This window comes from Triturus cristatus, chromosome 2_2 (assembly GCF_964204655.1).
Source record: "Triturus cristatus chromosome 2_2, aTriCri1.1, whole genome shotgun sequence".
Classification (NCBI taxonomy): Eukaryota; Metazoa; Chordata; class Amphibia; order Caudata; family Salamandridae; genus Triturus; species Triturus cristatus.
The window spans coordinates 262,091,558-262,114,750 of record NC_140582.1 but is presented as its reverse complement, the minus strand read 5'-3'; the positions used below and the strand labels follow the sequence as shown (position 1 = coordinate 262,114,750).

General features: G+C 46.4%; 1 protein-coding gene across 1 annotated transcript in view; it reads left to right on the top strand.

Moving 5' to 3' along the window:
• LOC146862120 (protein NipSnap homolog 3A-like) overlaps positions 1-23,193 on the top strand; it is a 183,102-nt gene that overhangs the window by 89,169 nt on the left and 70,740 nt on the right. Inside the window, exon 3 of the mRNA XM_085641311.1 lies at positions 11,066-11,221. Coding sequence (XP_085497437.1) covers positions 11,066-11,221 — 156 coding nt within the window. The remainder of the gene's footprint in view (positions 1-11,065; positions 11,222-23,193) is intronic.

Sequence of the window (23,193 nt, the reverse complement as noted above, 5' to 3'; positions counted from 1 at the left end):
TTAAGAGACCAAGAAATGCTCCATAGTCTGAAGATCAGTTTTTAGCCACCTCAAAAGCCTGAGATATTGACCTGCGAACCATTCGTAATTAATAGGAAAAACCTGGAGCACAGCCAGTAATGGCGGTTTCTGACCTGTCTGGCGAAGAATCACATTCATCCTTCCATACACACCGATGCAAAATGAAGAAACCCAGAGTCAATTAAAAAAATAAATCCGTGCCTATTATATTTTTAGAAGCCTAACTCAATCTGTAATTCAAATATACCTTGCATACAATTTAAATTCATATGATCAACAAATGCAACAGCGGACTCCTGGAACCACACCTCCGACACAGTTCCTTACAATTAAATAGTGGTGCACTCTTTCCAAGGTATCAGCTGCTGCTTGACACCACTGCTGAACAGAAACACGTAAATATAAATCACAAAATGGTGCACCTATGAAAGAGTCCAGAATTCCTTTTGTGTATTGGGTATTTCGTGTTATTTAAATGTTGGAAGTCTTTTCATAAAAACAGCCAAGGTTGCATCTGACGCGTTTCGTTCAGCAAACTGAACTTCATCAGGGCGTTTTTTTAATGTGAACCTAATGTCTCCCTGTACAAGTGGTTTCTCAGAATGTCCATGTGGATGCTTGCCACCTCATTGTCTTGTGGCACAACAGTTCTCCATTTTGAGCTCGGGTCAAAATGTTTCCCAGCCGCATCACCTGAGTCCGTCTCTCTCCTCAAACTGTCGAACACCTCCTCACATCGCGACCGGAAAATATTTATGAAAAGACTACAACCTTTTCAGTAAAGGAAATAACCAATACACAAAATGAATTCTGGACTCCTTCATGGGTGCACCATTCTGTAGTTTATGTTTACAATTTAAATTCATGTCTAGTTTCAACTTAAGTAAAAATTCTCACCTCTCTTGGACCGCAAATGTTATTCCTGACAGCTCAGCCACCTGTTTTCCCCCAATTTATTGACGAAAACCCTTTTTCTTTCCTTGATGTTTTTGAGAGCAATAAGTATATTAGAAAGGCACTTGAGGCAATTTCATCAACCCCGGCATTTATCTTGACAATATTAACATCCCAGGAGCTGTAAGGTTTGGAAGTAAACATAATAGGATTTTATCAGCTGTGAGTATGTTTAAAAGAAAACTATGAATTAAAATATCTTTTTTTTTTTGACAATCCATTTTATTGAATTTTGAATGTAACAACCAACAGCACTGTTCAGAGCTACATTATACACTGTCGAAAGAGGGAGACAACACATCACAGAGACTAAATGACGTATCCATGTGCATCTAATGAGCAGACCACTCCACATCAGTCTTCTATCACACCAACCCATTTGCCCCACATGCGGCGAAATTTCTTAGGGCATCCCCTGGCGACATAAAGAGGGCACTCCTGCGCAGCACACCAGTCCACCCCTCCTTTAATGTTTATTAATCTCTCTGACATCCAGCTCTTTCAAGGCAGTGTATTATTATCAAACTACAATGCTAAATTCGCTGAATTCATCCAAAAAAACCAATTGTATAAATTTGTCTCTTGCCTATTTGTGAGTATTTGTTTCAAAAGTAAGGATAAAAATAGGTGCTTGAGAAGGAAAGACATGCACTCCTATGGAGACCCCCAAAATTAACGTGTTCCTCAGGTTGAAGCATACAGCTCATCCAATCAGAACACTGTGAATCCGAAATACTCCTGGAAGGGGCAAATACAAAAGCTGGTAGGACAGGCATCCAATCATGAGCCTGGGGCTGACCCCAAGCCCACTCATGTTATTTATTGAAACTAACTGGTATGCCTACCGACACAGTGTATGTAGCCAACACATAAACATGTGAGAATCACAAAGAATAAACATTATGATACTCATTAAAAAAGCAGCCCAAACAATACCCCGGGTACACTTTGATATAAGCATCACAGTTATTTGTAGTTTGGGCTTTTTTTCTCCCCTATCCAAAAATTCCCTTGCCACCTAAACACTCTGCTCCTAGTTTTGATTGACTTCTTAATACTAACCGTGGAATAGACAGTTTGGACAATATACATCTTAATTGTATTTAACATAGTCCCAAGAAGTTGAAGTGTAATTTTCACAGCATCGAAAATTGGCTAGATTCGTATCCATAACAATCTTAATAAGGACACTGGCCATAGTCTCTACATTACTTTTCTCAGCGCCGATTAAATATTACCATCCCAGAACAATTTAATTTTCCAATTTCACCGATGTTTTTGCTTACATTTGGTATGAGCAGGCAACACCACTGGTTTTCTCAAATGTATTTTGTGCCCTATGATGTTTCCAAAAGGCATTATATTAGTATCTAACAGAGGTCTACCTAACCTTTAGTCAAGATTCATAATACATAGCATTCTGTATTGTGCATTACCAATTTTGAGCTCTGAAGTACCAACTTCCTGCCTAAATGAACTAACTAGGTTCTCTAGGACCAGGTCAGGGAGCAGGTCTGACAGTAGACAGCCATGACTATTTCCAAGCACCAGCCTAAAAGTGATATTATCTTGTTAGCTAACACTCTAGCTCGTCCACCAGTGTATAATGCCTTATCCCATAAATAAAGTTTCATATACCAAAACAAAACTTACTTGAAAAGGAGTTCAGATAACTTCAACCAATGCGATTTTTGCCAAATTTGCAAATGTACAAGCTGCCTCACATTGTCATAAGTGTGTCCACCCAGAATGCAGTGAATGGAATAATGCTTTAATAGTCTTGTTTCGATAGCATAAACTTTCAGCAAAATCTTTATTCCTGTAGTAGTGAAATCTGGTTGGCGGGACTCCACTTGATTGCATTACGCAAGCCAATGGCTTCAGATTCATAACTGAGCACTTAACAGTAACATCTCTCTCATGGCTTCTAACATGATACTTTGTTAACAAGCACTGGCACAGTCAGTAGGTTTTCTCTTGAAATGGCAAGCAATTTGCTCTGTCAGTGCTTGTTTGGACCACCACACAAATGCATGTTTCAAGTCCTTGCACACACATGTCCAGCAATTTTGGAATGGGGTTCCCATTCCAAGATAGCCTTGATGCGTTGTGACACATGCGCACACAAACATCATGACATCCCCATGTGTTGTCATGATGGAGCTGACATTTTGTTTTTTTTAACTTACTATTCCAACAAGGCATGCGCCTGTCTTTGAGCAGTAAATTAATACATGGAATGAAATCTACACGAAAGAATATTTCAAGTAAGGAGCTCACTGGTAGAAAATCACAGCTGCTGGGCCCCCTAAAACAAAAACAAAAACAAAAAAAGAGAACCTTTAAAAAACAAAAAAAAACTGATACAACATGGAGGGTGGGGAGCAACTGGAGTGAGGGAAACAAAACCCTGCCTACCGAACGACAAGAGGAAGGATCGGGGGCGACAATGGAGGATTTGAGGGTGCTATAATAAGAAAAGAAAAGCCCAGCTGGGGAACTGATGAGTGGGAAGTGGGGTGGAGCAGCTGAGAAAGAGGGGAAGTGAAATTGGAAATAGCACATGTGAGAGCGAGCAAGAAAGCACATGCACAACAATGTAGTGCTGAAATAAAAATAAAAAGGTAGTTCCCTGAATGAAAGCAATGTCAGTAGTAAAGGATAGAAATCAACCAGTCAGAGCACTGTGAGACCAAAATGCCCTGGAGCAGGACACACAGAAGAATAGGGAGAACACAACTTAGATAGATTGATTGATTGATAGGCTTTGTTTCGATATATGAATATCATAAAAGCTTTACAACAAGTAAAAATAGTCACAGTTATTACAATATATACAAAAGAGAAAATAAAAACAGTGACATGATCCAATAAAATACAGTTAAAAATAGAATTAAATTGAGACTGACAGCCTTTTTACACGAATCAACCAAGACCACTTTAGAAATGTTGACACCCCACAAACCACCAAGGTGGATGTGTCGGACAATAAGATGCGTAGGGCCACAATATGCTGGCGAGTACCTAAAAGTCTACACAGTGATTTGAGCCAGCGCCTCCTAGGTGTACAATAATCTGGGCATTCAAAAAGAATATGTGCCACCGTCTCGACCCGCGTGGGACAAAGGGCACAGAAGGGGGAGGACTGGAGGGATGATTTCCACCGGGCTGTTAGGTCGCCTACAGGTAAAGTCCCCACTCTAAACTTGAAGTACAAGGCCCGGTCAAAGGGAATGCGAATCATGTCGAGATATGGTTCATAGGCCACCACGTCTTTAATCCTCAAAAAGGCAGCGGTGGAATTGCAATGACATGGATCGACAGTGAGCTTATAGGAGACCCATTCCCAATACAATTTCTTTATCGTGGCTTTAGGTGGGGCAGATCGAGTGGCCCAAGCTTCACCAAGACCCAGCTCCCGTAAGAGGCATTTAACGTCCCTCAACCATTTGATCCTATGCCAGCCCCCCATTGCCATAACCTCGGACAGTGCCTCAGAGTAAGAGGATAATTCGGGCACCCTCCACAACCAGGCCCACAGGAGCAAGGGACGAAGTCGTGCTTGGTCTGCAATCGATCTGCAGCCTAGATCCAGCAGCACAGGAACTGTGGGCGTGCTCAAAGGGAGAGCCATCAGGTCTTTCAGAAATTTGCTCTCATATTTTTCTAGTACTTCCAGGTTACATGTACCCCACAACTCCGCCCCGTATAAAGCAGCGCTAGCCCCTCTGACTTTATAAATCTCCACAACTGGGGCGATAGGTTTAATTGTGGAAGAACGTTGTTTCCTAAGCAAAACACCACCCACCCTTTTGTGGGTGAGGAGCATCTTATGGATGTGCGGGGTCCAGTTCAGTGAATTGCTAAGGCGGATTCCCAGGTAGTCAAACTCTGATACCCTTTCTAAAGGAACAGAGTTCAAGGCCGGGGGACGCCCTAGTTTCTTAGGAGGATTCATGATCAAGAATTTGGTCTTGTCGACATTGATCACCAACCCCCTAAGGGAACAAAACTCCTGGAAGCGGTTTAAAAGTTTTTGAAGGCCCTGGGGGGTCTTTGAAATGAGGAGGGTATCATCTGCAAAGAGCAGTGTTGGAATCCATTTGCCCGCCAGGGAAGGTGCGTCTGCGGGTTCTTTTAGCAGATACTCGACCACCCCATTCACATAAAGGGAGAATAGGGTGGGAGCTAGCACACATCCCTGGCGGACACCCCTCCTTACTGGAATCCTGTCAGTTTTCTCCCCATTCATACCCCATCGCACCTGCGCATAGTTGCCTGTGTGTAATTTCATCAGGAGCGATAGGATATAAGGGGGCAACCCCAGGCCCTGCAAGACCCTCCACAGTTCCTCCCTAGGTACCAGGTCAAAGGCAGTCTTAAGGTCAATAAAGGCCAAATAAAGACTGCCCTTGCCCAGCACGACCACCTTCCAGTACAGAAGGGCCAATCTGAAGGCCTGCTCAGTGGTCCCAGTTCCAGAGCGGAATCCAGCCTGGAGGATCTGACAGAATGTTGTTGTCATCCAGCCATTGGAGCACCCTCCCCAGAGTCAACTTCCCTACCACCTTTTGGGATGAGTCAATAAGGCTTATGGGCCGATAGTTGGCGGGGTTGTCTCGACATTCCTTCTTAAATATAGGGACAACCTCCGCCCCCTTCCATGATTCAGGTACAGGGCCCCCCCCAAAATAGCATTAAGTAGGGTGGAAACCAGCTTCCCCCATTCCTTAGGCTTGGCACATAGCAAATCACCGGGTATCCCATCAGGCCCAGCAGCTTTTAGGGGTACCAGGGACTTGATTACGACCTCCGCTTCTCTGGCGGTAAAAGCATCACCCTGACTGACCCTTGTGTAGTCGGCCAGAGGAAAGGAGTCGATAAAAATCCCCTCAGGAGGAGTATAGAGGGACAGGAAATGGTTGAACCAGTTCTGGGCTGGGATGTTGAACGTCAGCAAAGTGCCGCCAGGCCTGTCCCTAGATCTTACCAGACTCCAAAATCCCCTAGCATCCCTGCCCAAACTTGCCTCCTGAAGGTCCGCCCAGAACTTTTCCTCCCACTCTCTTTTTGCTACTTTTATAGTCTGGGAGTAGTCTTTCCTTGCGAGCCTAATTGCAGCTTGAGATTTAGCTTTAACAGCACCTACCAATACTTTTTTCTTTTCCCTGCATTTTTTGATAAACCATCCCTGCACTTTAGGCGGCTTCTTCCTATTACCAGCGCGGGGAGCCATGCTTGGGACAATGAAGAGATTGCTCAGGGCCCTGGTTAAGTTGCAAAAAGTCATAGTGACTTCCTCAGGCAAATGGGTCAGCGAGTCCAGCTTACACTGTGCTGCAGCTAGGAGCACCCCTATAGCTGCCACTTTCTCTTCTGCCATAGTGAGCTTAGCCCACTTCAATCGTCTGCCGCAGTTAGATGGGTAAACTTCGTGGGTGTTTGGTGCTATGCGGGATAGAGTTCCCCCCTGATCATTAAGCCACTGGGGAGAGAGGGCAAGTGAGAGGAGATTGTGATCACTCTCAGTTGTCGGTACAACCTCCATATCCCTCAGGATACTCCATGAACTGGCGTCAAGAAGAATATAATCTATTCTTGACGTGTGATTCGGCCTGTTATAGGTATGGGCTCCTGCTGAGTCAGACTTTGTCCTCCCATTGACAGCCCTAAGGTCAAGTTCCAAGTTTAGGGAATTAATCTGTACCGCCACTTGGGTCCACCTCCTAATGGGGGGCAAGGCTAGGGCAGGAATCCCTCTCCTGGAGTCCTCCTCATCAATACCCAATATATCGTCCAGGCCCAAGGGCTCAAACGTACAATTCAGGTCTCCCGCCACCAGGACGCGAGATTTGTTGGGACGCTGCCTAAGCGAGCCTTCTAATAGAGCTATTATGGGAGATTGTAAACCTCCCTTCGTGCCTCTAGCATAGATCTTAAAGATGTCCAAAATCAGGCCACCCCGTGCACCCTTTATTGAGATGTTAAGAAGATCGGGTGAGTTGATGTGATGCTGAACCACCTGACAATCAAGTGAGACAGCAACCCATATGAGAAGACCTCCCGAGGGGCGTCCCTTCCCTGAAGAGGGGGCTACAGCGGGAACAAAATAAGATGAATAACCTACCTTGTGGCAGGGCTCCTTACACCATGTTTCTTGGAAAATGCAAATAGTGTAACCCTTCACAAGGGCATTCCAGTCAGGTAGGCCCAGCTTCCTCGAGATGCCCGCAACGTTCCAGCTCAAAATCCTAAGGTCTGGATCCGCCAAAGCCGGCTCCCTGCGGGGCTCGGGGCTAGGTGTCTCCTCCGCCTGATCTATTAGCCCTAGTCCACTGCCCCCACATTGGCCCCCTACAGGCAGGTCAATAACCTGCGCTAGGTGGGTGGCTTCATCTGGTGGTGAAGGAGGGATGGTATTACTTTTACCCAACTCGTATGACTCAGGGGGGTAACCTAGACTTGGGAACCCGGTGGCCACCCCAGGACAGGTATCGGTTCAATATCCAGGCAACCTCCCATGATATCCAGGCCAGGCTACTGGTTGGTAGAATGGGGGGGGGGGGAGAAAGGGTTCTCAAAGTAAGAAAAATTGTTACTCCAGCCCCCACTTAAATGAGTACCATTATAGTTTGATACAGGCTTTGGGTAGAAATAAGTTAAATCTACCACACCGATGCCAGCTCCCCCAGTACCATGCTTCTGGTTGCAGATCGTTTGGGCGACCCTACTGTCTTTGAAATTTACCACCACACAGTCTCCCTCTAGGTGCTTATGTCCATAACCTACCCACCCTACCCTTCTCACTCCTAGGATCAACCCATCTAGATCCCTAGGTAGAGGTCTGTTAATCTTTAACCAGTGCAGGGTTTTGTTTTTTAGTGCCTGATGGGATTCATAGCGATCATCCTTCAGACAGGGTACGTTTGTGAGTATGATGACATACGGGTGGCACTCTGGGGGCAAATTCACAGGTGGAATTTTTAGGGCCGCTTTGGGGGGCGGTGCTTCTAGCTGGGACGCTTTTGGGAGATTAATACTAATTCTACTCGGATGGGCTTGTTCAGCGCCATTGCCATTCGCAGTTCCCTTCGGTTTTACAGGACCCTTCCTACCGGGTAACTCAGCCCGAGTAGGCTTCTTGACCGGGGCAGTACGAGGCTTGGGTACATTCAGTTGTGCTAAGACAACTGGAGCAGCCAGCCCTGCTTGACTAGCACTACCAAAAGGAACCGCAACATGGACATCAGGGGCATTTGCCACTGCCATCACATTTACAGTACGTGCCGTATTAGAAGCAGTAGGAGTGGCCTGTGGGGATGCGGGAATCACCCGAGCGCCAGTTTCCCCTCCCTGTCCATCCTCCCTAATTCTGGAATGCAATTTAATGAGGGATTTTAGAGAAAAAAAATTGTCCAGAGTTGCCTGCTCAAACCTATCCAGCCTTTCTCCCAACCCTTTAACTCTCTCTACAACCGGGGACAGCAGTGATATCATTAGTTCCTCTATTTGTACAATTGTAAGAGGATCATTAGATGGAGCTACAAGGCAGTCTGATGTTAGATCTACACATATTTTCTCCACTATATTGCCAGAATGCTCTCCCCCCTTACCCCTCCCGGGGTTATTCGTGCCCAGCCCCTCACCCGCACCCGCTTTAGTTCCACCTGCCCTGATAACCTGCTTCCTCGGTCTCTTATAGAGTTTTGGAAAGCAGCCTTTCCTCGGGCTAGCAATCCTTTTCCTTTTGGTATGAGCTGAACTCTTAGAGGCCGACGGAGGCAAGTCAGGTGGCTCGGAGATACTATTTCGAGTAATAAGAGTAATAGGGCAGGGTGTAGGGACAATAAACTCGCAGGGCCGTAAGTCGGAACTGATACCATTAGTAGGAGTAGATATGGATATGGCAGCCAGGCTCTCCAGCCTATCTACACTAGCCCTCAGAGATGGAACCCGTGAATGCTCTAGTGGGGGGGGAGATAGTTAACAGGGGGCCGGGGTTGCATACAGGCGAGGGAATAAGCACCAAGGAGCCCAGTGAGGACCTTTTGGACGGAGGGTGTTCATGGGAAAGGCGCCGCTCTGTCATTTCAATTTCCTTCTCTATGACAGTAGCTACCCGTGTTATGAACTGCTCCATAGTGCCTATGATACAACAGGTTCCCCCCCCCCCTCTCAGGCTCCTCCCTGAACGGGTAGACATTAACACGAGCTACACAAGAGGCCAGATGTTAACAATAATAATATGCCCCTCTGTACCTACAAAAGCAAACAATGATGTCAGGGGGGAGGCCCAGCCCAGCCTTGGCCAGCCCCGGACGGCCACAGACGGTCCCGCCCTTGTCCCGGGCTTCTCCCGGGACGCTCCCGCGTGCTCCCGCGCAGCGGCTGACTGGTACTGCTAAACACACGCGGGGGGCGTGGCAAGCAGGGAGAGCGGGCCAGGTGTAGCAGGTTGGCCAGGCAGGGACTCCTGGGAAACGCAGTCCCTGCAGCTCCGCTCGCAGCCCTGCTACTGTCCCTCAGCAAGCCCCAGCAGACCTCAAGATGACCGCACAAAGTCCGGGACCCCCACTTGCAGGTTTCCTCAACGAAGCGGGACCCGCGCAGCGGGTCCGGCGAGTTGTGGCGTTGCGTGCAGAGCTGCAGAAGGGTCCAGGAGAAACAACCACCAGGCGAGGTCAGTTCACAAAGGTTCCCGCCGGGCAGAGGAAAAGAGGAGCTTAAATCCCACTGAGTGCGCGGGGGGCGTGGCAAGCAGGGAGAGCGGACCAGGTGTAGCAGGTTGGCCAGGCAGGGACTCCTGGGAAACGGAGTCCCTGCAGCTCCGCTCGCAGCCCTGCTACTGTCCCTCAGCAAGCCCCAGCAGACCTCCAGATGACAGCACAAAGTCCGGGACCCCCACTTGCAGGTTTCCTCAACGAAGCGGGACCCGCGCAGCGGGTCCGGCGAGGTGTGGCGTGGCGTGCAGAGCTGCAGAAGGGTCCAGGAGAAACAACCACCAGGCGAGGTCAGTTCACAAAGGTTCCCGCCGGGCAGAGGAAAAGAGGAGCTTAAATCCCACTGAGTGCGCGGGGGGCGTGGCAAGCAGGGAGAGCGGACCAGGTGTAGCAGGTTGGCCAGGCAGGGACTCCTGGGAAACGGAGTCCCTGAAGCTCCGCTCGCAGCCCTGCTACTGTCCCTCAGCAAGCCCCAGCAGACCTCCAGATGACAGCACAAAGTCCGGGACCCCCACTTGCAGGTTTCCTCAACGAAGCAGGACCCGCGCAGCGGGTCCGGCGAGGTGTGGCGTGGCGTGCAGAGCTGCAGAAGGGTCCAGGAGAAACAACCACCAGGCGAGGTCAGTTCACAAACTTAGATAGACAACAAACCCATCCAATCATGAGCATTGGGCTGACCCAAAGTCTCCTCTGTGTATACTGGAAACATTAGGTCTGTCCAACAGACTGGTAGTGCTGTGGTGGTCAAGACCTAAAACAGTATTTCGGTAGTTGCTGAATAGAGCTGTTGCATTGCCAAGGGGCACAAAAGCCATTAAGCCAGTGTTTTATCTCAAATGAAACATCTACACTACATCTTCAGTTTTCAGCCCTTGTTGATCCTGGTTTGAGACCATATGAAGAGGAGGATTTTATTCCAATTGTAATTATACTGACAAAATCACCTTTCAAACTTAAACTCACCGATAATGTTTAACTGAGTATCTAGAAGGCCGCCGGTTACCGGCATAGTTATGCCTGGTATAAATATTTTCTTCTGCCTATCCCTGTTTGGGTTTTCTTACCTTAATAATTTTTTCTTATAAATAGTACGTTTTGTCATTTTTTCAAATCCGCTATCTTTACTGCTGTGTTGTATTGCTCGTTTGTGCATTTTGAACAGAAGTGCATTTTTCAATTAATTCATTATGTGAATAATGGTTTGCCTTAAAAAATTGAGAGCTATTTGGAACATTTGACCATAGTGACTGGTTGTACAATTCCTTTAATTTGTTCTGTGAACTTACGCTGTACCTGGCTCTCTGTAGGACTGTAACTAATATCTTGGTAGCTGCTGCTGTCTTATATTTTTGTTTAACTCTCCATAACAGATAGCTTTGCCCACCGAAAACAAGTTCGCTCAGCGCTGCCACTTGACAAGGACTGGCAGGACACCATGTCTGTGTTAACTCCAATGCTCGACAAAACGGATGTCGAGATTGCTTACCTGGTGCCCTGGTGCCAGCTAGGCAAGACCGAAGAGCAGGGTGAGTATGACCCGTTAACTTATTTAATTTAATTAAGTAAATTGGTGCAGAAGGTGCAGGGGCACCGGGGCCCAGAGCACAAATGGGCCGCTCGAACCCTGACAGCGCTGTATTTTACTAACCCAACAGCGGGCAAAGGGGGACTCTTCCTTGCGTGCAGCATGGCACAATGCATTCTTGCTATGCTACTTGGAAACGTATAAAGTTTTACATAGAATGTATTGCCAGTATTATTACGAGTATAGAAAACTACCGTCATAAATCACCTTTTATCTGCGACACAAAGATTCCAGCTGTTGGCTCTTAATTACGTCACCCCAAGAGCACGACTTAGTAGGTATTTTGTGAGGGCTGCGTAGAAGGCAGAAATGTGCTGTTGCTGGCCCCGACGGCACTACGATTTTAGATTATGTGGCGAGAAAATTGAACAAGTATTGGCATAGCCAATAGGTCTCGCCTTTGGGACCTTTTAATTGTTCAGCTAGAGCTAATGGCCATGCCAATGTGTTAAGGTTATGTTGTATAGCAGTGTGGTTGCTGTCTATCATGTTGGAAAGTTATAATAAAAAATGTTGGTTCCTCTGATCCACTTCGCTCATTGAGTCCCTGAGATTGTCCTTCTGGCTTCTGCTTATGTTAATGTGTGTACATTGGTGTAAAAAATGGTGGTGCAACAGCAAAATTACATGTTGTCTGTTGGAGCACTCCTTTACATTGTATTGTGGCTGTTTTTGCCCTTCTGTCACTCATCCAATTCTACATCCAGTGCATATATTTTTAGTTGCCCTCATTGTTTGTTAATTTACTTTATGCATTTTGTTGAGAAAGAGTTTATTTATATTTTAAATGGAGAGTGTTGGCAAATAGTTGTATTATTTTCTATTTACATGCGCTTGACTTTTCAAGTTTAAGTGATGTATTGGGTAAAATATTTAAAAAAGATTAAGACATTAAAAAAATCTAAGGCACAGGTAGACCATCTGTTAACTTATCTTGCTGTGGGCCCCATAAAAAAAGCTTTGACAAAAGCAATCATTTTGTATTTTGGTGAAAATGTTTTTCTTGCATCAGTAGGACGCAAACAACAACTGTGGTATAGGCGAATGTAAAGCTTTCTTAGCATGCGGAGAATAGTCATAGCAAAGACTGCAGCACTGTGGGAAACATAGGTGCATTATTCTTTGTTACAATTACAGGTGGTGGGTCATGGGGGGCGCAAAAGCAATGGTTCAATCAAAACAACAACTGAGGGTGAGGGGATGGTGGGATAACATGTAGTAAAGACGGCTGCAGATGCCCTTTTATTGAATGCTTGCTAAGTGTTTCTGTGTAATGTAAGCGGTGCTCATGCAAAGCGCTTCAGGCCCTTCATGTTTAGTTGGCGCTACGTGTATACGTGATAAACAGAAATAAATAAAGGACAGTGCAGTTCTGGATCCCTGTTTAAAGATCAATACAATCTAAATCACCATATAAAAAAATCCCAACACCCATAAATGATAACCTAGAAGCAGACATGACCATGCTGAAAGAAGAATGCAAATGAATTTAGGCCAACCAAATTGAGTAGTAATAGTGTTAAAGAGCTGGGGATGCTCTTGTATAATTACTTGTATTTGTGACATCCAAGCAAAATTGTACCCATGCGTAAGTTCAGTCAGAGTTCCCGTAACACAAACTCTCCTTTCAACACTGAGCTAAACCAAATACACATGCCGAAAGCAGAACTGTCTCTGTAAGCTGCACATGACAACAATAAACGTGCTTCCACAGGAAAAAGTATTCTTTGAAATGAAGCACTAAGTAAACAAACTCTTGACTCAGTGAGCCCTTTCTGAGCCCTTTCTGACAACAGAGGTAAAAGCATCCACAGGGGAAAATTATGCCCCATTAACTTTACAGTTTACCAGCAAACTGTAAACAAGCCAGCCTGGGAGCTGTCTTCGGAGAGAAAATAAAAGAATGTCAGCCACATGGCAGGAACTGGAAGGGACGAATGGTGTAGTAAAATGTAAGCAGCTACAGGCCTGTGCACCCACAGTGTAACAAGAGGTGGAAAAAAATGATACAATAGTCCTCTCACGAATAGATGAACACAACAAAGCATAATGATATTGTACTTGGTCCCTGCTCTTTGGATGAAAAAGGAGGGACAAATAGGCAGGACTGTCCACTAGCAAGCAAGGATTTGTAAAGGACATTGAAACCAACAAATGAGAAGCCTGGGAATGGCTGGGCCCACAGAGACGTATACTAAAGTATACAAGAGGTTATCCACTTACGCTCGTCCTAAAGAATACAAGAGGTCGTATGCTTAGACTCCACCTAATAAAGTATACAAGAGGTCGTACGCTTCCACTCGACCACAAAAAAATTAAGTCCCCCGGGTCATTAAATCAGTGGCCCCAGGAAAGCTACCATATTTATTTAGAGCTCTGCTGGCTGAAGCTCTATGCGATTCAGCAGAAGTACAGAGCTCTCTTGTGGTCGGTTCCACACTTTTTAGCCAGAATCTTTTTTTTTTTAAAGCCTCAAAGGTGTATTTTTTTTAATAAAGCTTTATTTTAATGACAATTACTTTATATTAAAAATTGAGCTGTGCGAGCTAATGAAATATAGATTAAAAGACTCAGAAATGTGCTTTTTAATAGAGTTTTATTTAAATGACAATCACTTTTATTAAACATTGAGCTGTGTGAATTAATGGGATATAAATGTGTTTTATATATATTGACATTCTGTCATATCACATTGAGTGCATTACGAACTGTTGGGGTACATCGCAACTAGTGATTCCAGCTGAGAGAGCTCTGACTGACGTGCATGTAAAATGGCGCCCGCCTCTGTCCCGCACTGAGAGAGTCCCCGGGCCGGTGAGCCGAGAGACGATATCACCGGGCGGAGTGCATTGCCTGTTCGTGGGGTGTGTGTCGGTTTCAGCCCGACTGGTAATCCTGGCTGCGGAACCTCGTAGCCTCTGTGACGGAGGCCTGTTTTGCCAAGTGCTCCTGCGGAGCCGCTGTGGTTGTGGAGTGCGGACACCGGTGGCGTCGCATGGGCCAGGTGGGTGTTTGGAAGCACCGCCGCTAAAGATTGGATACGCGGCTGGAGATCGAAGGTGCATGCAGTGGGCTGCAGTGAGTGGGGCACGGCTTAGTCCGGGCCTGCAACTGCGGCGGTGGGTGCGGGCCTAGGCGCTGGGCTGCGGCCTTCGAAGCTGCGGCTCGCGCGAGCGGCGCGCGAAGTGCTGGGGTCGGCCGGACATGCAGATCCACGGGCCCCCAGTGTACTTGGGGCTCGCTTGAAGTGCTGCGCGCTCTCCTTGTCCTGGCCTGCAGTGTACGCCCTGAGGCTGAATTACCCGCTCCACTGCCCGGATAGGCCTGTATCCATCCGCCCTGTGCTCTTGGACGGGGGTCCGCTAGGCTCTGGGCCTTGGTTTATGGCCGGCTGAGACTGCCCCGCTAGTCATCTGGATTGGACTCAGCTGCATTTCCTGACCGCGAGTATCTCCGTGGTGAGGGACACCAGCTTGAGGAGGGTGCGCTTCTGGCTTTGGGGGCTTCCATGATATTAGTCCCTAGGGTTCAGTGCCTGACAGCAGGATGATATATTATGGGCCAGCGCATGCACCATACATCGCGCATCCCTGGAGTGGGGCTGATTCTCCTCAGCGGGTTCAAATGGAGACACTTTATCTTCGCTGTTTCTGAGGACTGGGCACGGCTGGCCCCGCTGGAACACTGGTATCCGGGTCCTGAACCTATCTGCCTGTGGATGGGCAGTGTGCGCTAATACCTAGATTGGATCCACAGTACGGTCTGATGGCAGTTTAACAGTCTCGCCTATTATCCGTTAAGGGGAAAACTCGGCTGTCAGGAAGCAAGCTATTCTCCTTCATAACTTGGGCGTGGAAGGAAGGAATACCTATGACAGCATGGATATTATTCCTGTTGGTGATGGTGATGGTTCTCCCGGTGATGTATATGAGATGTCTTTGATTATGCTAGAGAAGTATTTTGGTCTCCGTATCAACGTGGTTCTGGAAAGACATAAGTTTTTCACTAGGATCCAGGGTCCCGTGGAGCGTGTAGGCAGCTATGTGGCAGCCTTAAAGACTCTCGCACGTACGTGTGAGTTTGGTGACCTCTCGGATTCGTTAGTGAGAGACCAGTTAGTGAGGTGCACTAACAGTGTTCGTGTCCAGGAGAAGCTTTTATCGAAAAATCCTTCTTTAGTTGAAGCTGTGGCCATTGTGGGTTAAAGAAATCAGGAAGAACAAAGAAGAAAAAGGCCAGAAACCTAGTGAAGTACATGTCATAGAAGAAGGTGAAAACTCCGAGACTTGCAATAGTTTGGCGAAGATTTCTGTCTCTAATAATAGCAAGACTGTTGAGAAGGACACACGTATGCGTGCTTCTTCTAAGGGTGTTCAAAGCAGAGTGGAACGTGACAGTCATCCCGCTGATGGGAGTAGTAATTCTTCAGACAAGGCCGCATCTACTTGTCCTAAACCTAAATGTATGAGGTGTGGAAGTTTTTCGCACTTCTCTAATTACCCGCACTGTTTTGCTAGGGAGGCGGTGTGTAACAAGTGTGGTATTAAGGGGCATTATGATAGGGTCTGCAAAGCTTCTGACAAAGCCCGTAACCCACAGAAAAATGTTGAAATAGTACGCACCATTCTTTTGAGTGTTAGGGCTGATGATGGGAAAATAGATGCTGACAGTATAACAATGCCTGAGTGTAAAATTACGGTTGATGGGTTTGATTTCTCTGTTCTGGCTGATTCAGGTTCGCCTTTTACCATGATTGGTAATAAGCAGTGGGATGAGTGTGTGGGCCTTGACAATGTGACCTTGTCAACACCAGATATCAATCCTGTCAGCTATGGGGGTTCTAAGATCAACACCCTTGGTTATGTTCAAGCTTCTATCCAATTTAAAGACAGACGTACAATGGGTAAAGTCTATGTGGCTGAAAGAGGGGACAATTTGCTTGGATGGAGACATCAACGTGACCTTGGCATCATGCTTAACCCTTGTGCTAAGGATCCCAAAGATCAAGTTATGTTGGTGGACTCTTGGGATTCAAGCTGTGAGTGTTTTGATAAGTTCCCAGAAGTCTTTTCGGATGCCTTAGGCTATCTTAAGGGGTTTGAGCATCGCATTGTCCTTAAAGAGAAAGCCATCCCTTGTGTACATAAGGTAAGGAGAGTACCTAACATGATGGTTGAACCACTCAAGGCTGAGTTACAGAGATTGCTTAATTTGGGAGTTATTGAAGAGATCGAAGCTTCAGAGTGGCTTGCCCCCATTGTTCTTGCTCCTAAGGATGGGGGGGCAAGTGTCAGGATGTGTGTGGAATTGAGGGGTCTGAATGAGTGGATTTGGGTGGATTGCCAACCCTTACCCAATATATCTGAGTCTCTCAGCGTTCTTTCAGGAGCCAAGATTTTCAGTGTGTTGAATCTATCTTCGGCCTACCACCAAGTCATGTTGCACAAGGACTCAAGACACCTTACATCTTTTGTGACGCCTTTGGGGGTTTTTGTGAATGCCGTTTGGGTTGGCGTCTGCTGCAGCATGTTTTCTGAGGGTCATGAAAATGGTGTTAGGGAAAATACCTAATATCATGTTTTTCCAAGATGATATCTTGATATATGGGAAAGATGAAAGAGAACATTGTACAACCCTCTATACAGTGTTAGGAAAACTGAGGGATGCGGGGCTCACAGTTAAGAGACAAAAGTGCCGTGTGGGGTTGAGTTCGGTAACATATTTAGGCCACGTGATCTCTGGAGAGGGCATACAACCCAAGTTGGAACTAGCGGAGAGTGTAGTGAAAGCTCCTATTCCTCAAGACAAGGACCAGGTGAGGTCGTTTTTGGGACTCGCTGAGTTCTATTCTAAATTTATACATGGATTTGCGAGTGTAGCTGAGCCTATCAGGGCTCTGCTTAAAAAGGGAACACAGTTTGCCTGGTCTGATGAGTGTCAGGAAGCTTTTGATTGTAGAAAGGCTGGAATTGGTAAAATGCCCACTCTAGGACATTTTGATGTTAATCGCAAGACCATTCTAACAACAGATGCCAGTCTTAAAGGTTTAGGGGCTGTGCTCTCTCAGGTTGTGGATGGTGAAGACAGGGCAATTGATTTTGCCTCTAGAGCTCTTAAGGATGCAGAAGCTAATTACTCATGTATTGAGAGAGAAGCTTTGAGTGTGTTCTGGGCTGTACAACATTTTAGATTTTACCTTTGGGGAATTCCTTTTGTGGTCCGAACAGATCCAGATCATCGTCCCTTGGTGCAGGTTTTCTCATGCCGGCATAATGAGAACATTACACCCAGGCTCAAACGCTGGAGTGAGGGTCTCCAAGAGTTTTATTTTGTTGTTCGGTATATACCTGTTTTGAGCAACAAAACTGCGGATTGCCTTTCTCGCTTGCCAGTCGGTCAAACCTCAGACTGCAGTGAAATTGAGTGTGTATCTTGGGTTACTGAGCCTGCCTTTTCATCTGAGGAGTGGTTGGAGGGTGTAAGTAGTGACAAGGATTTTGTTCTTCTTAAAGAGTGGGTGAGTCATGGTTGGCCTGATTACAAGGACTTAGATCAAGACATGAAATCTTATGGGGCTGTGAAGGAGGAGTTGTCATTTTGCTGTGATAATCTCATGAGAGGTGATAGAGTGATTCCTCCTAGTGTGTTCAGGGACAGAATAATCAACCTTGCTCATGAGGGACATTTGGGCAGGAGTCTGACGAAAGCCCTGGTGAGGGAAAAGTACTGGTGGCCTGGTATGGATCGGATGATTGAGGGTGTGGTTAAAGATTGTTTGTCTTGTGCTTCCAACGACAAATCTCATATTCCCAGCAATGTTCCTTTGTCCCCTGTCGAAGTTCCTGACAGAGTGTGGTCAAAGTTGGGTCTGGACATAGTTGGTCCGTTTGAACTCTTACCCTCTTTTGAAAGGTTTGTTCTGGTGCTTGTGGACTATACCTCTAAGTGGGTGGTCACCAAGTGTGTGTCAGTGCCAAACACAAGAACAGTAATAGACTTTCTTAAAGATGTCTTTGTTTCTGAAGGAGTTCCTATGTTTTTAGTCACTGATAATGGAGTCCAGTTTGTTTCCCACGAAATGTGCAATTTTCTTAAAGATTTTAACATTGTTCATCAGAAGACAGCCTTATATTCGCCTCAGGCCAATGGGTTAGCTGAAAGGATGAACAGGGTGGTCAAGGGATGTGCTCAACGGGCTCTTGAATTGAAGATACCCTTCAGCACTGTTTTGAGAGATACTTGGTGGGCTCATCGCACCACACTGAATGCTGTTACTCTTAGGTCTCCTTTTGAAGTTTTAAGAGGGAGGAAAGCTTCTTCCAAGTTGAATCCTAGTTGGCTGCCTTCTAGTTTTGGAAGGGGTATGTCTGCTGATACAAGACGAGCTAGAATTTCTAATTATCAGGACAAGTACAAGTCAAGTTATGATTCCAGGATGAATGTTAAATACAGGAAATGGTGTGTTGGTGACCAAGTGCTGGTGAAGAATCCTAGACATACTTTCAAAGGTAGAACTGGTTTTTTGGGTCCCTTTACCATTGTGGCCATCAAGAAGAATGTGGTAAAGGTTAACACAGACTGCTGGTGGAGTATGTCTAGATTAGTCAAACACACTAGTGGTTTCCAGAATGTGGAGGGTTCTGGACCTTCTTTGCCTGATGAAAATCATTCAAATGGGGAGGATATTCTTGATGGAAGGGAATCCAATCATTATCCTCCTAGGTGTAGGAGGGTGCCTGTTAAAATGAAGGACTATGTATTTAGTCTGTTATGTATTGTACTAGTGCTTATATTTAGATTGTTATGTTATTTGATGCTGTATTTTTCTCACAGGTTCTCCTTTTGTGAAGGTGTTTTTATGCTTTCATGGGAATTAGTTTTATTGTTAACATTTTATGCTTTGTTCTCTTTTGTTGGGAAGGGGATGTGTTATGATTTACACTGCTGGTATTAAATGTACACTGTGGAATCCTCTCCATGTCATGGAATGGAGTGATGCATTGTATGATGCATCGCTCATTCCAAGGAGGGAGAAACAACGATTGAACGGTTGGTGCTGCTTCGCTGATCTCGCTGTACCTGCCAATTAACTACCACTTTATCTTCTCTAAGCGGATCTAGACTTCTTTACACTGGCCCATTGAACTGCTGGATTTTTACTCCTCAGTCCGATACTTGGAGGCTGCGCCACAAGTATTTTTGAGTAGTTTTGCCCTACAGTCAGGACTGCTGTCCCATACTTGTAGCATCCACCATCTACAATAGGGAAGACGGATAAGTTGCAGCCTCGCCTCAAGTTTGAGGCGCGAAAGTCTAGCAAGGCCCAGCAAAAAGCGGATTCGGAGGCGGAGTTCAGGGAGAGGGCCTGTCCAACCTAGAATCTACACTGCTGGCAATGCAAATAAGCCTCCAGTCCATAGAGGGAAGCATGTCTACCATGAATCATAGACTGGAACATATATCTGTGCAATTGGAGAAGTAAAATGCAGAATGGGGGAGGTGGAACAGAGGGTCTCTACCACGGAGGATGGTCTCAGTGAGGTTGCCAGTAAGACACTCAATATGGAGAAGGATCTTGCGCTAATACACGCTATGAACAAAGATTAAGAAGTCCGGTCTTGTAGGAACAACTTTAGGATTACGGGCCTTCCCGAATCCACGTATACAGTTAGGATGGAGTCCTTTGTCGAGACCCTGATCAAAGAAATATTTGGTCCAGAGAACCTGTCCTCCATGTTCATAGTTGAGCGCGCCCATCGTTCATTAGCAGTGAGACCAATACCGGGCACTCCACCTCTCCCTATAATTGCTCGGCTATTAAACTATAGGGACCGTGACGCTATTTGAGGCTGGCCAGAGATAAGGGTACCATCACTCATCAGGGGAATTCACTGTCCTTCTTCCCGGACTTCACTGTTGCAGTCCAGTCTGCGTGCCGGTAGTTTGGTACCGTGAAGAAATTTCTCCAGTCGGAGGGCATCCCCGATGCCATGTTATATCCCGCACGCCTACGTGTAGGGACAGAGGGGGACTTTAAAATCTTCACTACCCCTAAAACGGCGATGGAGCACGCGAAGAAGTTGAAACGACGTCGTCGGGAGGCCCCATCTGAACTGGATGAGGAGGAACAATGATGCTAATTGTGTGGTGATAATAATTCTTGTTTGTTGACATCCTAATTGGGGACGATCCTTCTGCTTTCTGCACCTAGGTTTATTGCTCTCTCACATGTACTGTTGTAGTGGGGCTTTTTTATTATATGACTGTCATGTCAGATGCATTATGCCTATACGCATGCTATTTGATCCTAGCACAGGTACTAGACCTGATCAGCCACCTCCTACTCTGTAGGAGGCCAGTAGCACTCTGACGCCCCCTTATGGGAGTTCCCCAAACTAAGCATTTTCTTTGTTGTTCATGTTGGGGTTTGTTTAGTCAACAATGGGATGGCTTGGCAAGTTGGGCATGCCGAAGTTGGTGGGGGGTTGAAAGGGGGAGGTGGGTTGGGTACAGTTGGCACTTTTTTATTGCACTTTGTATGCACCCTGGCGACACATTCTAACAGTGAAAGAAAGGAATATCCTTTGGACAAGGCAAATTTTATACGAACAATAATCCCTCCACGCATTACATTAGAATCCGATCAATCTCTTTTCCACATTCATACGTCCATACTGAGGAAGATTGAAATACATATAATCAGCAGATAGATCATACAAAATCAATATTAAAAAATTACAAATTAATTTATTAATTATTCAAGATACAGTTAAAAAAGGGACAAAAAATCAATGAACATGATTTTTCACAGTATTCATTAAGCAGTCCTTAATAAAAAACAAACACTGATATCAATAATAAAAAATCGAAACAATAGAAAAACGAGATTCACTAACACATACAAATACAATATGTCATTAAAAGATTTACACATCCGTGGTAACAGTACATGGGGCGTGGAACCTGGTACTTTATGGTTTGTACTCGTTTGCCGTCGCCCGTATTTACGGATTGTGTAGTTAGATAGGCGTCAACGCGTTTCGATGGGTAAATTATATCTCCATCTTTCTCAAGACCAAACTCTTGACTCTCTTATATTTAAAAACTTGCAAAATGACCAGGTAAATACCTGTTGGAAACAGCCCCACTCCCACTCCGCAGGGTGGTGGTGGACTCCTCGAACACAATGGGGTAGCTTGGCTCGAGTGGTCAGGAAACAGGCGCAGTGCTAAGCATACAAGATACCCATACAATAACCATGCGTGCATCCGTTCCAAAAACGACTCTACACCGTAAAAATTATGAAAATATTCTTTCTTTATCTTTTTCTCTTAGTTGCTGATTGGGAAAATAAATAACAATCACAATATACAAATTCTTAAATAGAGCAGGTCAAATAAATAATTGCTGTTTGCTGAAATAAATAGGGGTGATCATAAATAACAGGGCATAAATACAAGTGCAATATATACAGACAATTAAATACTTTGAGGTAATAAATACTGTACCAATAAATACTGTACCAATAAATACTGTACACCAACAAGTCCTGCGGACCTATAAATACAGTGCAGCATTAAATAGATAAGAATTTAATAAATACAGTTTCCCCAATAAATAATCAGAAGTATACAGTAACACTCATGAATCAGATGACACTTCACTTCTTAAGGGCTGATTTGGCCCAGGCACAGCTTGTAGGGTTGTGGAAGGCTTGAGGGGGGAGGCTACTCCCTGGCTGAGGCAAAGGCTGAGGCCTAAACTGAGGTAGATCAAAGGGGGGAATTCCAATACCCTGGCTTTCCTCTCCACACAACCTCTCTAGGTTAGTCCCAGTTCACCCCAGGCACAGTCAGATGGGTTTCAGCACCTCCCTAGCCCCTTAGAGTAGTCTCTCAGGTCTCCACAGGGCCTTAGGCGCCCTCTACTCCACTTACTGCCCTTTTCTGATGTTCCGACGCCGCTGGAGTCGTGTCGACGCCGTGAGGCGGTTCCGGTTCGGTCTCGGCGGCCTCGGCACAGTGTCAGTTCTATGTCGACGCCGGAAGGCGGTCCCGGTCCGATGTCGGTGGCCTCGGTTCGATCTCGACCTCCGATTCGACGGCGTCGGGCAGTCTCTTCACGATGTCGACTTCGGGCGGCTCCGGTCCGATGGCGCTCTCGGCTCCGATGACGTCGGCCGGCCTGGCCTCGCTGTCGACTTCCGGCGACTCCGGGGTGCGATCCTCACTCCCGACCTCCGGGGCTCTTCCTCACAGGTTCCGGGCGACTCCGGAGTGCGATCCTCACTCCCGACCTCCGGGGCTCTTCCTCACAGGTTCCGGGCGACTCCGGAGTGCGATCCTCACTCCCGACCTCCGGGGCTCCTCTACCTCGGTCTCCGACGACTCCGGAGGGCGGACTTCACCCTTCCGATGACGCCGCTCACTCGACCTCGGTTCACCTCCTTCTCGACCCTTGGTATTCCTCTCGACCTCCGCCGGCGCCCTCTTACGACCTCAGGCGGCTCCGGGTACGACGTCTGCTACCTCAGTCAGCGCCGCTTCTCCACCTCGGGCTCCAGGTCTTCGGCTACTCGACGCCAGGCTCCAGGGAAACCAGTTCTCAGGTCAGAATCTTGCTGTTTTCTTGGTTCTAAGGCCTGTTCCTGCTGTCCAGGTCCTTAGGAAGGTTTTCTTCTGTCTTCTTCCCACACAGGGCTATAGGCTGGGATCCATCAGTAGGGACAAGTATCAAGGGTGGGTTTATGGACCCCACTCCAGGCACAAGTTTCCACCCCTGCTGCTTCACTCCTTCCTCCTTCACTGTTGTGCTCCTCTCTCTTCACCAGTCAGGTGCCAACTGCCAGCTCCAACTGCCAACTGCCTCTCTTATCCTCCCAACATTCTAAACGGTCTCCAACTGTCACAGAGT